The 17,527-nt window shown below is 37.1% G+C and overlaps 1 protein-coding gene across 1 annotated transcript in view; it reads left to right on the forward strand.

Moving 5' to 3' along the window:
* Positions 1-13,356, forward strand: part of NEK10 (NIMA related kinase 10) — a 91,754-nt gene extending 78,398 nt beyond the window's left edge. Inside the window, 4 exon segments of the mRNA XM_025895402.2 lie at positions 780-810; positions 992-1,044; positions 1,129-1,184; positions 12,241-13,356. Coding sequence (XP_025751187.2) covers positions 780-810; positions 992-1,044; positions 1,129-1,184; positions 12,241-12,298 — 198 coding nt within the window. The 3' untranslated portion in view covers positions 12,299-13,356.
* The last annotated feature ends 4,171 nt before the right edge of the window (positions 13,357-17,527 follow it).

Here is a 17,527-nt window from a genome sequence, read left to right on the forward strand (position 1 = left end):
AAAACTGTAAATCAGGCTGGGACTTATATATTAAACAATTCTTGTATTTCACCCATAACATTAAATCTAAGAAATATCTGCTCATTGTGTATTGAGTTGATGTTTTCAGAAAAGGATGCCCAAAATAGGGTAAGAAAAAGGATATGTTTATTATAAAATTAACCTAATTTTTAAGTGTCTAGAAATAAATGAAACTATTCATAAATGTTATCAACAAATGTGAAATGGTGTTAGCTTTAAAACTATTGGATTTAAACCTCAAGAAAAGGGAAGAAATACTCTATTTAAAATGTAAATGGTAGCAAATTTAAAATGTTTCAAATTTTGTGTGCAATTCTGGGTATTTCCAACTTGAAGAAAATAGTTATAGAAACTATTAAAAGCAACAACAGGAAGTGCTGTTAGAAATCTGTGATGCCAGAAAGAAAAGTGAGAAGCTTTGGTTTTTATGGGCTTTGTGTTGAAACATTGTAGTTACATCAGTTACACAGCTTATTGCAAAAACCAAAATTAATACTAGATGTCAAGGGTGATATTTGAGTAGGAAATGAGTCCCTAACAATCACTTTAAATATAAGCATTATTTTGTTCCCAGAGACAATGCAATTTTTGAAATGCTCATTATCAGTAATTTTTGAATCCCTTAACCTGCAGACAATACTTTTGTCCTCACAAATTGCTGCTGACTCTGTGCCCTTCCCACTGTAAATTGTAAGTGGGAAAAAATAAGAAAGTTACATTTCCATGTTCTGTTTGATAAAGTCTTTATTTTCCATCAGTTTGACCACTTTCATAATAAGCGCATCAAATGTTCGCATCATGCAAATGTTCATATTAGATGACCTCACCTTGTCAGGGGTTCATCAGTGGAAGTTACTGATAATGAAGCATCTCTCTTATCGTTATATTTGTAGTGGAATTGCTAAGAAACTTATAAGGGATCATAAATTCCAAATTCAGTAGTATAACATTACTTGCCTTTTTCTTTAAGGCATGGTTGGCACTTCTGACATGGCAGAAGGGGTGACATATGAGCAGTTGCAGGTAAGCTGTATGTATACCTATATGTATTCATTTATTACTGTTAATGAAGATAATTTACTGAAACTAAGTTCTTTTTTGTTGTAGACTCTAATTGAAGAGGTTCTAGAGGAAAGTGATTATTACAGTTTCTCTTCTAACAGGTCAGTCTAGTCAATTTAAAAAGAAAAAGTTAATTATGATGTGCTAAAACCAAATGTATCATTGTCCTGTTTATGTGATTGCAATTTCACTTTAAACTTAGTGCAATATGTGGTTTATTATAATGCATGGATGCATGGACTGGAAGAAATGTATGTGGGACACATTAGCTAATCTAAGGAGGTTTTTTCGGCCATATCTGTTTTCTTCATTCAGATGAAAGAGTAGTAGAAGTATGGCAGCAATTTCCTCACGTTTTTCCACATATAAACCCACATCTGAACAAAAGGTTCACTGCATAGAAGTATATTTTATTTTAATAGTCTGCCATTACAGGGTTGAAGGGATGAAGCTGATATATTTAGTAAAATACATGAGTACGGCACAAAAAGCAGTATAAGTGGTTACTAGCACAAAAGTGCAGGGGATGAAAAAAAATGTAATGGTCTGTGAAACTAGGCAAATGCTTTGTCCTGGAGATGGTATATCTTTTCTGTGGGAAAATTTTGAGGAAAGAAAATATATGAAACATATCAATATAGTCCACAACATAAGCCTAGCATTTCTCATATTTTTCACGTGCTAGCCTATTATTTATCTTCTCAAATATTCTTTAGTGCAAAAAACCATTAACTACTTTCATCAAGTAGGTCTATTCTTGTCTTTGCAGTACTCACCATTTTAAAGTCTGAGAGACTGCAGTTAGTTTTCTAAAACAAACAAACATACACCCACCCCACTCCCTTCCCCCCTAATAGAAATATTAAGAGGTTTTAAGAATTTATACTTCCTGTTGCCTCAGCGATATTTTCGAGGTTTTTTTTATCTCTGTAAACTTTCTGATATGGATTGACTCAAGTTTGAAAAATTTCTAATGATATTCTGAATATTTCTATCGGCTACTCGTTAGATTGGAATTCCAGCTTGCAAGTGTCTTGCAGCTGCCAGCTCAAAGTATTGAAAAATCATGATTCAACACTCCCAAAATAAAATATTAGTTCAATCTCTAAACCTTCAGGGTATACTTGAATTATGTTTACAGATTACTGTTTCAGCCATGAGGTCTGACAAATTTGTTTATAAGTGTGTTCAAATTCAAAAATTTTTGTCCTAATCCCAAGGTCCCAGGATTTGGTGCTGTAGAAATAATATCACACAACTTAAGAAAAAGAAAAATACTCTCATTTTTAACATCAAGATCTAACAAGTCTTATTGTAAATGTACAAATGTGTTATAGTTGTATAGACATTTATCTCACAGACTGCTAAAAAGTGTCTTAATTAATTGTAATGAAGCAGCTGTGTGCTAAATATGGACTTCTTTTTTTTAGAAAAGCTACGACAAAGTTATCTATTGAAGGAAATCATAGAGTCACAGTATATCTCATTTTAAAGGATCATTGAGTCTAAATCCCTTCTCCCCACAGGACTACCTAAAACTAAACTGTATGAATAAGAGCATCATCCAGACACTCCCTGAACTCTTGACAGGATTTGTGCCCTGATCACTTGCCTGGGGAGCGTGTTCCAATATCCAACCACCCATCCTAATGTCCGATCTGAACTTTCCCAGTGCAACTTTGTTCCATTTCCTCATATCCTATTGTTGTAAATTTCATTGCTGAAAGGTAAAGGATTCTTGAGATTGCAGGCACATATACTGATACTTTCAATGTCTAACACAGGAGTGCCACAGAAATGCACGTGAGACTAACAGCAGTGAAATAATTAACAGTATTTTTCTCCTGATTTATTCAGGATTACTTTTTTTTTTCTGCTGTGCTGGAGTTCCCTAGAGAGTAGCAGTTCTGCAGAAGACTAACTTAAGATTCTAATTTTTAAAAAATTTTATTTTAAAGGAGACATAAGAGAACATTCTTCATAGCTACACAGGACAACAGGGTAGTATAAGGAATTCTTCTCTATGCTATGTTTATTCTGCAGAAAGAAACAGGTAAAAGAGCAAGCGGTGCATTTTCATGCATACATAAAGTCTGGAGAATGCCAATGGATGTTCAGCATCCTTCTTCACATTGGTGGATGCACTATGTATTTGATTTTTGTAGGAACATAGGAAAATTGGAAAGCACATTGTGTTTCCCCAGAATCATGCCCTTTCTATGTTATCCACAAATCAGTGTTGATTTGTGGTTTTTACATGGCACTTGTAGTGAAGACTTGATTGATTTTGGACCAACTAGATATCATAAGACCTAAATTGATTTTGGAATGAATTTTTGAGGAATGGAGTGAAATGTTCTCATAGGTACGAATCTCCTTACAAGTTAAGATTTATGTTGTCTGGATTTGACTTTTTTTTTTTTTGGTTGCTTAGAATTGCTAATGGTGTGCAATAACAGCTATTGTAGACTTTGACCAACTCCACTGCATGTGTGTCACTATAACATGTCCTGGCTTTTGTTGCAGATATAAAACAGTCATACTGCAGCCCTGTTGTTGGTCTGTCACCAGCAACTTGATTTTTCAGTATGCTTTTTGTGGTGGGTTGACCCTGGCTTTGTGCCAAGTATCCACCAAAGCCACTCTATCACTCCCCTCTGCAACAGGACAGGGGAGAGAAAAATATAACAAAAGGTGAGGAATTGAGATAAGGACAAGGAGAGATCACTCATCGATTACTGTCACAGGCAGAAAAGATTCAAATTAGGAATATTAACTGAATTTGTTACCAAAAAATCATAGCAGGGTAATTGAGAAGTAAAAAAATTTTTAAAAACACCTTTCCCCACCTTTTCCTCCTTTCCAGGCTCTACCTCCTCCCCCACAGTGGCACAGGAAGGTGGGAAAGGGGTATATGGTCAGTTCATCACACGCTGTTCCTGCTACTGCTCAGGAAGAAGAGTCCTTCCTCTGCTCCAGTGTGGGGTTCCTTCCACAGGAGACAGTTCTCCATGAATTTCTCCAGCGTGAGTCCATCCCATGGGCTACAGTTCTTTATGAACTGTTCCAGCATGGGTCACTTTTCCACAGAATGCAGTCCTTCAAGAACAGCCTGCTGTAGTGTGGGTCCCCCACAGGGTCATAAGTCCTACCAGCAAACCTGCTCCAGTGTGGGCTCCGCTCTCCATGGGGCTGCAGGTCCCTTCCTGGAGCCTGCTCCAGCACAGGTTTCCCATGGGTTCACAGTTTCTTTTTGGACATCCACCCACTCCAGCATGGGTCTCCTTCACAGGCTGCAGGTGGATCTCTGCACTCCCCGGCTGCAGGTGGATCTCTGCACTCCCATTAACCTTCGTGGGCTACAGGGAAACAGCCTGTTTCACCATGGTCTTTCACCACAGGCTGCAGGGGAATGTCAGCTCTGGCACCTGGAACACCTCCTCCCATTCCTTCACTTGACCTTGGTGTCTGCAGAGGTGTTCCTCTCACATATTCTCACTCCTCTTGTGTCTGAGTGCCATTAAATCTGCACAATAACCTTTTCTTAAATATATTATTGCAGATGTGTTACTATCATTCCTGATTGGAATTGGCCAGTGGTGTGTCCCTCCTGGCACTGGCATTAGCTCTGTTGGACATGGGAGAAGCTTCTGGCAGCTTTTCACAGAAGCCACTCGTGTAGCGCCCTCGATACCAAAACCTGGCCAAGCAAACCCAGTACATTTTGAATCCTATTATTTGCTGTGATGCATAATTTTGTTTGGTTCCCATCCCCACTATTACATTAATTGTTTCCCAGACAAGTTTCTACTCCCAAATAACTTATTATCTTTTCCTTTTCTTCCAGGGAATTGACAGACCACACTTTGGCCTTGGCTGTCAAAAACTTGTTTATATTTCCAGAGAACTTGCCATGTTTTCTGTGGTGTGTGCTGCTTGGTGCCAATCAGAGCTTTCAGAACTTGAGCAGTTTGGGTTTTTTCTTTTTTTTTTTTTTTTTGCTGCTTGCACTCTCTCCAAATAGCCAAACAGTCCAGTTTTGATAGCTGTCCAGTACTGAATGATTCATTTGGCTGGCAGACATGAATCATTAGGTTTCACCTTGAACTCTCCAGCAGCTTAAGCGAGCTAGAAGAACAAATCAGTCTCCCAAGCTGCACTGCAAGTCGCTTATTGGTGTCCACCATTATCTGGTTTTATTCCATCATGCAGTAATTGGTTTGCAGCCCTCTCTGCAACATCCTTTCAGCCATTCTTGCCTAAAGCTGTTTTGAGCCTTGCTCTACTTCCTCTCCTTTATACACAGTGGAACACTTCAGAAGCAACTGCAAATTTTCTGGCAGAAACTTAGTACATCCTGTGACTTTCTTGGGATCCCTTTCTTGGAAAAGTGTTCACAGAAAAGCTTTAGAAAAAAGTACTAGGAGTAATGAGTATCTATATCTTTTGCTTTAGCAACATATAGGACAATACACTTATTTTTAAACTTTCTTAACTTATGTTAAAAGCTTTTAGTTTAGATTGAGTTTTTCATTTTCTAAGATAGGAAGTTGTAATGATGCAGCATGTGTGGGCCTTTCGCAGTGGAAACAGTGTGACAGCACTTCTAGCAGGAAACAAATTGCTTTCCCTTCAGCCCATTATACCTTTCTGGCTCTTCCAGTAGTAATGGGAAGAAAAAGAACTCCAAAGGCTCAAAAGCCCTCGGAGGACACATCAAAACACCACAAACTTGTGAAATTGCAAATGTTTGAAGGTGTTTCTTCATTTTAAGGCCAAATTTCTTCACAGTTTCTGGCCAAGTTGACTAGACAGTTTGTTGTAAGGCTACAAGTTGAATTCTGGTTTGGAGCAAAGAACTGGGGCATGTGTGCTATAGCTAAAAGCACTATTAAATACAGAATAAACAGCTAGGTATCATTATAATATAATCTTTTACCTCATTGTGGAGCATACTTTATAGAGAAAACATTCTGATAATATGTTTTATTTATTTTCAGGTTTGGGGAAATTTGTGTGTGGATTTTGTTTCTTTCCCATAACTTGCCCCTTGCTGTACCCTCCTGAAATTCCAATAATGTAAGATGGGAAACCAAACCTTAAGTGAGGCAATGACATGAAAATTGTAGTAGGACAAAAAAACTCTATAAAGGGTTAAAAATTATTCAAGTAACTTAATCAAGTGATGAGAGAAACATGAATTCTTTAGAAACTAAGACAGCTTCATAAGAAAAATGTCATGCTTTTTTCCCCCCCTATTTTCATTATAATAGTAATTACTATCTCAATACCAGTCATTTCATGGGGATTAATGACCAGCTGAGGATAATGACCCTGAGCTTTATCCTGGATAATCAACTTGTGCCCATTTATCACTAATCTCCTGAAATTACTCAGCACTCCAATTGTATTACTTATTTATACAGAAACTGGGTAAACAGGCGAAAAAAGCCCCCCAAAACCCCTCCTGTAATGTTTCAAAATTATTCCATTCACATCCATTTTTTCTCTTTTTCACCTTCTGATTTAATATTATACTGCACAAGAGGCAGGCTCCTTGTTTGTGAAGCTATTTATGAATAGAACAATGAATACTTGTTTCAAAATTTCATCGTGTTTTTTTATATTGAAGTACGCATGTAATACCCAAATTCATGTATTTTTAATAAATTGCATGAAGAGACCTAATCCAAGCAGAAACTCAGTTATATGAAAAGAAGATTTGCTATAAATAAACAAAAATAGCAATGGTCAGAGGAGAGTTGTGTTCAGCTGAGGGCTGTAGCTCTGTCGTGGTCTAACCGCCTGGGCAATTCAGTACCACTCACTCACTCCCCTGCAGTGGGACAGAGGAGAGAATTGAAAGAATAAAAGTGAGAAAGCTTTTGGCTTGAGATAAAGACAGTTTAATAGGTAAAGCAAAAGCTGCATATCAAAGCAAAGCAAAGTAAGGAATTAATTCTGTGCTTCCCAACAGCAGGCAGATGCTCAGCCATTTCCAGTAAAACAGGACTCCATCATGTCTTATGATTGCTTAGGACGACAAGTCCATAACTCCAAATGTCCTGCCCTGCCCTTCCTTCCTCTTTGCTCCAGCTTTTATTGCAGAACATGATGCTATATGATGTGGAACTTGCCTTTGGTCAGTTGGAGTCAGCTGTCCTGGCTATGTCCCTTCCCAAATTCAATAATTGAAACACTGGTGTGTTGTCAACACCATTTTCAGCACAAATCCAAAACACTGCACCATACAAACTACTATGAAGAAATTTAACTTTATCCCAGCCAAAACCAGTACAAGCTCATATGACCATAGGTCTGTTTGTCAGAAATTCTGTTTCAACATTAGTTTTGTAGGAAGAAAAATTATTGCAATGCAAGTAAGAATAGAAGGAAACAGACTTCATAATGAAGTGCATGCATTGATATGTTGTCATATATAATTTTCTTAACTTTCTTCAATGCAGTCTTTTCCATTGTTCCTGAATTTTTAGAAATAGAGAGGCAACTATTCTTGTAGTTAAAGAGAACTATTTTCATGAAGAGGAAAACCATCAAGTCTAGCTCTAATGATATCTATGCATTTTTAACTACTCAAAGAATAGCTCAAAGTATTATTCCCAGAGGGATTATATAGCTCAGGAATGACAGCAAGTTCTGAATTGTGCCCTTTTGAGGCAGCCTTCATTGTATTGGGTCTATGGTCCATAATTTGAAAATAGAAATGCATTAATGGAGCTTTTTCTATCTGCAAATTCTTACCATGTTAATTAAGTATTCTTTAACACTTAATGCATCTCTTTAATTCTATTAGATGACTAAAGGATTTAAATTTGTACTTAGTTTAGTTAATGTTTTTTTAATGTTCTAGAACCTACCAAACCAGACAATAGATGACTGTACACAGCTCCAACACTCCTGGTATATAAAGTGGATTTTTTGACTTAGTGATATCTAGGTGATTTATGACACTGCTACTTTTTATTCCCTCTTGGCACTCCTTCAGCTAATGTTGCCAGGCATTTTCTGATAATTGTTTTCTTCCAAATGGTTGTCCATGTTGAGTCCTACTTCTTACACATACAAAAGATTGTTTTAGCCAGCAATGTTTATTAGAGTCATACCAATGTTCTGTTGAATTGTACTTCTACCCAAGGAGGTAAAAAAGTCTGCCAAAGTTCAGCAGTACTTTTTAACTATAATTATGATTATTTTTTCTTTTTCTTCTTCTTTTTTTTTTTTTTTATAATTTCTAAACATGAATGGCTGCAACAGTCTTTCATTCACCCCCCTGCAGTTCTGATGGCTACCAGCTGAGTGTCTGTGTGGCACCATTAGTATGTCGCTCTATTTTCGCAGACCAGCATTAACTGCACCTTTTGAGTTAGCTGTCCTTCCACTAAGAGGCAGTATTGGCCTATATTTCCTAAGTCACAGATCCTACAGAAATTAGAAGCAACATGAAAACCTGGGGTAGCAATTGATCCTACCTTCAACTCCATCCAGCTCCTAGGGTTAGACAGTGACTAATACTTGTCACATTGATTAATACAGAGAGTTCCACCAACGATGAAACATTTGGCCAGGAGGTGGATTAAAAGATATAGGGTTTGCTTCTGCACGTGGTGATAGTCACACTGCTCCTTTCACACTTGCTAGAGACATAATTTTTACCAAATTGTTACAGCTGCACAAATGTTGGCTATACTCAGAAGATACATGTGCCAGGCTTCATGGTAATGGTTGAAATCTAGAGAAATGATGACTTGTAAACTAGGAAAAATGTATGCCTTGGATCCTAGGGTATTAGCAGCTGTACATGTCAAAATCAAATGCCCAGGTGTGAAAAACTTACTACTAACTGTGTTTTTAGAGAATTACAGGAATATTCTGGTCACTTCAGGCATGACCTGAATGACAAAAAGAATTGGAATTTTTTTTTCCTGGTATTACAATACCATAATAAAGCACTTTTCCCACTTTGCTTAATAGGTTTTTTTTTAAAGTTTTTTTCCCTATGAAACAGAATGATAGGGACTGTAGCAGAAACTACAGAAACTACTATTGCCCTCTAGCTGTTAGTTAGCATAGATTTGACTAGTCTTAGGTATGCTAGGTATAAAAGAGGTATAACCTGGCTGTTTTTCATGACATTGTGTTGTGCAGAACAGAGAAGGGATCCAGGGATCTGTCTGGTGCAAGTACCAGAACAATCTGATCATGTGGTAGGACTATCATTGATGCAGAATCTCTCCCCTCACTCAGCTGAAGATTCTCTTTAGCAATGAGATATGTGGAAAGGTGCATTTCACCTCTTGTTGGAAAAAATGAAAGATCATCTGGCCTGAGTTTAGGCTGACTGGTCGGTACAAAGTCACTGATACAGTTCAGTAATGTACACATGAAATTAAGTGGTCTCCTGACAATGAAAATGCCTGAAGTCCACACTGTCTGTTAGAAAATGTGCATGTGTATGAAGCTGTCAGCATTTGGACTGTGGGAATGACTGTTTTCAACAGCAGGCAGATGGCTCTGATCCCTTGCAGAGATCACATGCCCTGAGCTCTCAGACGTTCTTACATGAGCTCTCCATCTTTGAATAGAAGCATCTGTCATCACAGATTTGTTTGGCCAAGATAAGATGGGTTTGCTGTTGCAGTTCTGAAGCAGGTCTTTCTACCAGTTTGAGGAAAAGACTTACTTTGAGAACGACTTCTGTGTGTCTGAGGTGTCTGCTTGGTGGAATTCTTGCTTAGAACATAGATAAAGTCTGTCAAAGAACGTCAAATAAGAAGGCACCTTCCTACTTAAGATGGTTCAGAAAGCTCAGTGTAGTCTGGAATGATTCTTGTGCAAGCAGACTGTCTTTGGACTAAACACTTTAAGTTGAAATAAAGGGAAAGTGGTGGTGGTGGAGTTATTTCTTTGTTTGATTTGTTGGTTTTGAGGTTTTAGTGGTTTGGTCCAGCAAGGGCAGATTAGCTGGTAAGAAGGTAATACCTTTCCATGTCATAGCAAGATGCTGTTGAAAGGCACTTGGGAGCTCTTAGGCTAAACAAAAGACAGTCTGAAAGTTTTTGAAGAAATGGAGGATGAGATTGGTTTCAAGTGTTCAGAAATCAGTGCCATAGAAAGGTAAATCCTTTTTTTACCTGTTTCAAGATCTTCTTAATGACTATGGCTAGAGGAGGAATTGCACGTTGTTACATAGGTAGCTGTTGATATACTGGTGCAAGATAAAACAAAAGCTATTCTAGGATGTCAATATAGTACTAACTGGCACAGTGTTCCTCTAAGTATTGTAATTGTGTCCCCTTGTCCTTAAATACTCCCTTTTTACTAGCAGAACCTCCATTTACTGATATGGTGCTTCATAAAGATAATTCTTAGGCCTCATCAGATTATCAACTCCAGTTTTGAAAATTCATTTGAAACCTCTTTTTTAAGATTGATCATGTGAAAATTACGTTTATCTTACTGGGACATTTTATCTGTAAACCACTTCAGTCTCCTGAGTTTCCCATGTTTCCATGGAGTCCTGTAGTTCTAGAAATCTGGGCCGTGGAAGGAGCTGAGAGATTTTAGCTTTTACAACACTGAACAAAGGTATTGAAGGTAAGAAGCTTTGCCCTACGTTGCTTGACCATATTAAAAAAAATCTGCTGTTGTTTTCTTTATTAACTTGTGTGTTGTAGCAAGGATTTCCAATTGGGACAAGAAAATACAAGACAAAAGGAGATCCAGGGAGACCTTACTGTAGCCTTTCAATACTTACAAGGGGCTTATAATAGATAAGAGATATATTTTTTACCAGGGCCTGTAGCAACAGCATAAGGACAATGGTTTTAGAGTAGATTTAGATTGGACCTAAGGAAGAAGTTTTTTTCGTGAGGGTGGTGAGATGCTGGAACAGGTTGCCCAGAAAAGTTGTGGATGCCCCATCCCTGGAAGTGTTCAAGGTCAGGTTGGATGGCATTTTGGGAACCTGATCTAATGAAAGACATACCTGCCAGTGGCAGGGGGGTTGAACTACATGGTCTTTAAAGTCCCTTTCCAGTCAAAACTATTCCCTGGTTCTAATTTTTGCACAGGTACAGTGCCCCATCAAGGATTATGTTATCCACATACCGGGTTGAACGGAAGTCTACTGTCAGCCTTCAGTCTATATGTTTTGGTTTTCCTTAAATGCACTTGACTTTACAACTTTAATAACAATCTCTCAGCGTAGGGATTTCTATCTGCATGTGTTGAAGTATGTTTGCAAAGCTGTAAACCACTTTTCATATCTTTCCTCATTCCTGCAATACTTCCATATCTTTCAGTACTTCAGTAATCAAAATAACACTGCTTCCTAAGGAACCATGTGTATTAAGGAATATTTGAAAGGTCTTTGGATATCTGAGTTACACATATTGTATACAAGGAGTCAGGGGAAATTTCAGAAGAGGTCTTACACTTGGATTGGAGACTGGTGGAGTTTTGAGACAAAACCAAGACAACCTATTTTACTTTCTCACAGCAGTGATTATGAGACGTCTTTACGTCATATTTTCATAGTACAATTATAACAATGTAAGACATCTTGATTATGAGACACGTTTCACCAACATAGAGCTGACAGATGCAGCTCCATCACTTTCTGTGCTAATTTTCTATGTAGCATAGAAACAGGCTGCAGAGGAATTAGAAAAGGAGAAAGAAGTGGTGTTAAAGACTTGCTTTCTACTAATTCTCCATAGTGCTGAAGTCTGGAGATGTTACATCAGCAACATAAGTTAAAGCTGGCCCACAAATAGGTTGTGTTGCATTCAGGCTTCATTGATTATCTGTGGGAAAACTTTGCACCATGCTGCTCTAATTCTATTTGTATGCAGTGCAGACTAGTCCATAAATTTTGAGTCAGAGGATCATTAGACAAACTAATTCCCTGTGTGTAGCATAAATGATAAAATTTCACCCAGAGATTTCTGCATCAAACTGTTGTAAGCTCTGAACTGAAACCATTTCTTTTGATAGACTTCTGGGGTTCTTTGGCTTCTGCATTATGCTCATACATCAGCTTTCTGCTGATAGCACAGAGATTGATCCCATACCTGGTGAGTGTGAATAGTGGGAAATTCTTACTTCCAACTAACTACTGATTTTTTTTCCTCCCAGGTGTCTCTACTTTCCAAAGGGAACAAAGAACTATCCAGCAAAAGAAGAGAATATGTGATTCTGAACAAAGGGTTTGGAATTGTTCCTAATGAAGTCAACCTGCCTGTACTTCAGCTGAGACTGATTACTAAAGGGTCAAGCTTTGCTCATTAAGTAACATCCAGATGGAATACCAATGTGGGGCAGCTTCAAGACCTCACAGGGTATTTCAGGATGATACTCTTTAGCTTTGTTTACAGCATAAGCACTTTGCAAGGAACATTGGGAAAAATGCTTTCAGGTTTATAAATTAGGAGAAAAGTACAGTTCTCAACAGTAAATACCTTCTCTTTTTAGAATATGGTTTGCATAGTCAGGTTTTCTGGAACAACAGTTCAGTAACCTTATTGATGTCCATTTATATCTTCTGTGGGAAGAAAAAGAGCTTTGTAACATGACCAGGCAGAAAATATATCTAGGTTCACTCTACCAGAATTAGAGACAGATTAAACACCATCAGTATGATTTTAATATTTAGAAGGAATTTCACTTCTTATATTTAGGTAATTGCAAATTCTAATGCTGCTGTGACATGTTAATTGTCATTATTTGCAAATGACATAGCTTCTGAAATCATTGTTATTTTAAAACCAGCTGGCTTTACTGCTGTTTCAAAATGTCTTCATATTATATGTCTGTCTTTAGCCACACGTTGTATACGTCCGTGTGCATAAAATGTGTCATGTACATTTGTATACATTTTATATACACGTATGTTTTACTGTTTAACAGACTTAAGTAAATTAAATACATGCTTTGCTACTAATCAAAATTGAAGTACTTAATAGCACTTCCAGAATTTCAGTATTTATTCACTGTATTAAATGTAGATAAAAATGTCTCACTGCAGTAGCAGAGAAGCTGTGTTTTTGTCTACAGTTTAGTAAGGAATACTTATTAATAACAAAGGCTTCTCTCTACAGTTGCTACTGTGGCAATCATAGCTATTGCAAATAACCAGGATGCACTTGGTGATACAGTTTTATTATCTCTGTTAAAAATTATTAGCCTTATAGTCATCACACGATTACTTATAAGTAATTTCATGCAGATATATGTTGTGTACTTTTTTCTTTATTTTTCCCCCCAGTGGTTTGTTTGTAACTATAAACAGCTAATTGGCATTCATTTCCTAACAATTTAAGTGTATAATTTACTTATAATGTGTGACTCCAACATCCTGAATTGTGAAGCAGTGAAAAAGGGCCCAGTGGACAATGTAAAAAATAATAATAATAATAGTAATAAAATCTACCCTCTTTTCCCGGGTACATGGTGTTGAAAGTCTTCAGGAGCTGCCTTTGCATCCATACAATGGTAGAATACTGATAGCAGAGGTCTCTTAAGGGTCAAGACATATAATTTCTAAGGTATTACCACCAGGTAGCTACAGTTTGCACCATGAATCACCATAGAAGATGCGTTTCCTCCAATGTTGCCTCTAAAAATCAATTCCTATTTTAGTTCAGCGTGTTAGTTTTGCTTTACTAGAATGTAGAAGGGGAATGCAGTATGGTTAAATCTGATGGATTATAAAGTAAATCCATGCTGTATATGACTGCCAATAGAATTGATTACATGGATATTTTATCCAAAAATTCTTCATTTAAATTCAACCTTGATATATTCTACTCAAACTCTGTATGAATTCTCATAATTTTCCACTAAAATAGCATATAACCAATCTACACTGAAAGTAACCTTTTAATATATTTTTTTCAGAAATGTCTTATAATTCTAAATTGTCAGAGTGCATTGAATGCCTTAGAAATAATTTGGACTTTATTTCAAGTGTGTTTCATTGTTTTTATTTTGTCTGGCTTTGTATGATGTTAATTCATACTTGATGGCATTATTTTTGTTGAGAAATAGAGTATAATTAATTACTCTTATTGTGTTTTTCTTAATGAATTTTTAGTGCTGTTAACTTTGAAGGAAATTTTGTACTTGTTTTTGTGACTGTGAGGGGTGGAATAAGCTCTGGTGGCCAGCTGAGGAGCAGACAAGCGGTGGATTGGTGGCACGTGCAGCTGCAACCACCAAGGGTTTGATTTAAAGCAGGAAATCAGTGGTCTTTTCTGTTCCTTTCCCAGTCAGTGTTCACTAGGAATTTTTTCCCTTCCTGCTTGCAACAGTACTGACACGCTGACTTGAAAGAAAGAGTTGGTGCATTTTACATCTAGGACAATCAGTTGCTGCAGAAGATTCATTATCTAATCTGTTAAGTAATTTATGGTACTAGTGTGTAGATGCTCTCCAATGAGATCAGTGTCCATCATATTTCTGACAGGTATAATTTCTGTATGGCTAAATTTTGTACAGAAAATGTAGACAAAGCATCTTTAGAGAAACAGAGAAACCAAAAATAAGTTGCTTAATATAATTCAGGAAATCATCAGCAAACTTGAGAATGGAACCTACATCTCCTGAGTTCCAGTCCAGTGCATAACTAGTATCCTTCAAGGTGTGGAGCTCTTTTTCTCATGTGTACCTCTTTAGTAAAGTTACATCTTTAGTGTAACTTGTGCAAAAATCAGAGAAACAGGCATAGCTGTACTTAATTAGCTAGTTGAAAAAGATCCTGCAAAGTGTGTTACTAACCATGCTGAAACGTTGTACTGAACTACAGTTAATTTTTGGTTATTCATTAGTCTAAACTGTGATTTATGTAGGCCTTTCCTACAGTTTGTTGGCTGCAGTGAAGTGTCTGAGATTATGTAGTATTATGCCTTCTATTATTCATGCACTTACTTTCTACAGTCATCTGATTACAAGCACTTTGTCAGGAGAACATGCTGTGTGTATATGCTGTAGCCTGATTTACATATGTTGTACTCTATCTGAATCATTTCACAGTCTCATTTCATATCCCTGAATAATCAAATATTGACATTGTATCAAATAATTAGTTTTATTCTATAAGGTAATTCTTGTTTATGGTCACAGAATAATGTATTTAAAGACTGTTTAACGTCCTTGTAACTTTTAGGATTGTTGCCTGGTAATTGGTATTTTGTATCAAGAAATTTGACAACCAGTTATGGAACTTATGGAATTATGTTAGTTAAAGAAGAAAGGCCAAAAAAATTCCTTATTAAAAACAAGAAAACTTCTAGCAGTGACCTCCCTAAACTGCATAATATACACAATTTTAGCCTGTATCAATTCTGCCCTGATTTTAGGAAGAACCAGCAATTGTGAATGAACTGCATTTCAGGAGATGTGAAAAGAGGAAGCCACTTGAGAATATCTGGTTTTGAATATATGAATTCACCATGCACTTGAATTAAAAAACTTCTCAACTGAAAGTTTCATCATTCAATTTGTCTAGACAGACAACAACAATTGGAAACAAAGCTCTTCTAATTAATTCTGTTTCTTGACTTGCAGGAAGCTAAATCACATGAATACTCTGTGTTCAACTGTTCTCAATAGGAGATGCAGAGAATTGTAATGAGAAAACTAGTCATTTTACAATATTTGACATTTGAGTCTTCAAATTTCCTACTGAGCTAAAAACTTACATCTAGTAAGATTTTGCTTCCCTAGTTGAACTCATTGTCCACTGTGATATTTTGACTTATGTTTCTAATTTGTTTCTAATAATGCCAGTCAGGACATATTCCTTGACTTAAGCTATAAATGGATTTACTCAGTTTTGCTCAAAATTTAGGTTTGCCATAGCTTCATTACTGTCCTTTGTCTACCTTCATCTCCATTTGTGCAATGTAAGCAAATACAGATAGTGTTGGACCTTGCCTGGGCAATGGAGTCTGTAGTCAGCTACAATCCAAATCTTGTTTATAGACACTAAAGATGCACACATTTTCATGTATGTATACATGTAAATGTGTATATATGTATCTATATATAATATATATGTGATTTTAAAAATTAGTATAGTTGAAATCTTAGCAGTCTAATTCAAGAATCATTATTAGTCTAGATCTGTTGCAGGAAAAGAAAGGATACTAATGCAGTTAAATTGCTTTGCAAACATTTTCTAGCTTCTCCCCATTCTGGGGGTTTATGTTCACCCTTCCACTGCTTCTTTGTGTCCCAAGGCCAGTAGTTTGATTCTGGTGGGGTAGTTACCATGAGTTGTCGTCAGCTGGAATCCTGTGCCAGGAGGAATAGGATATTCTTATTGATGGCTCATTCTTCCTCTAGGATCCACCACTTGGGATCATTTTTATACATTTGCTAACACATTTTCCCCCCTTTGCTATTTCTTCATTGGTCTGCAGCTCCGTGATACGTCTGTTTTATAATGTATAGTGCATTTTACATGTACTGGATACTATTTCTTTGTTCTCTCAGCTACCTCTAAACCTAGTTTAGTCCAGGTCTGCATTTTGTTACTGTTTATGGCTGAGTTGTTTATAGCCGCCGATGCCAAGTGTGTGCCTCATCTCTTACCATGCCATTCCTAATTCCTCTGTATCACATCCTGTGTCTTAAGACCCAGCTGTCTTAAGGCCCAGCTGTCTTAGGGCCCCTGCTATCAGACCAGGCCTGTATCTCTTCATACTGTATCATTGTGTTAGTCTCATAAGTATCTCATCATACATTGAGTAAATGCTTTTTGCAGCTATCTATATAAAACTACGGTTGTTCAAAGATAAACAGCAATAAAACAAATTAGAGGTATTGAACTGGTCAGTTAGAGGAATCACAAACACAGCTATTCCAATTGAAACAAAGATACATTCAGACAGCACAGCTGACAAGCCTCAGGACTGAGGCCTTGTGAATTCAGCACAAAGCTTATGGCCTGTTGTTGACAGTGGTACTGCTGTCTACAAGATTGCAGCTTCCAGAACTTTTAGAAATGCACTGACTCCTGTTCCTGTAGCCTGTGCGGTGCTCTTAATGCCCTGGCATTAACACCGTGGCAATATTCTCATGTGTCTGAAAAGAAGGAATATCTTGTTGATGAAGTGTGGTCTCTGTGGTCTGGCTGATATGTGATCAAGCAATATTCATTTAAAGAGGAATAATTTTTCCAAGCTTATGAAAAGTAAATGATATAAAATAATAAAATAAAATTATATTCAATATCGTCATCATGGCTGGGCTTCGCAAACGAAGATTTGGGGAGGGCTCTACCCACGTTTGTTACAAACGCGCTGGTGGCTAAAAAGGCCAATACAAGATAGACACATCCGGTTGCAAAAGGCACAGCAGAAGGACTCCTTAGGTGGTATATTCTGCAAGACACGTTCTTTCTGTGTTGTTTTTTCTCCTA

This window comes from Manacus vitellinus, unplaced genomic scaffold (assembly GCF_001715985.3).
Source record: "Manacus vitellinus isolate BGI_N305 unplaced genomic scaffold, ASM171598v3 scaffold_3_pilon, whole genome shotgun sequence".
NCBI classification, from domain to species: Eukaryota; Metazoa; Chordata; class Aves; order Passeriformes; family Pipridae; genus Manacus; species Manacus vitellinus.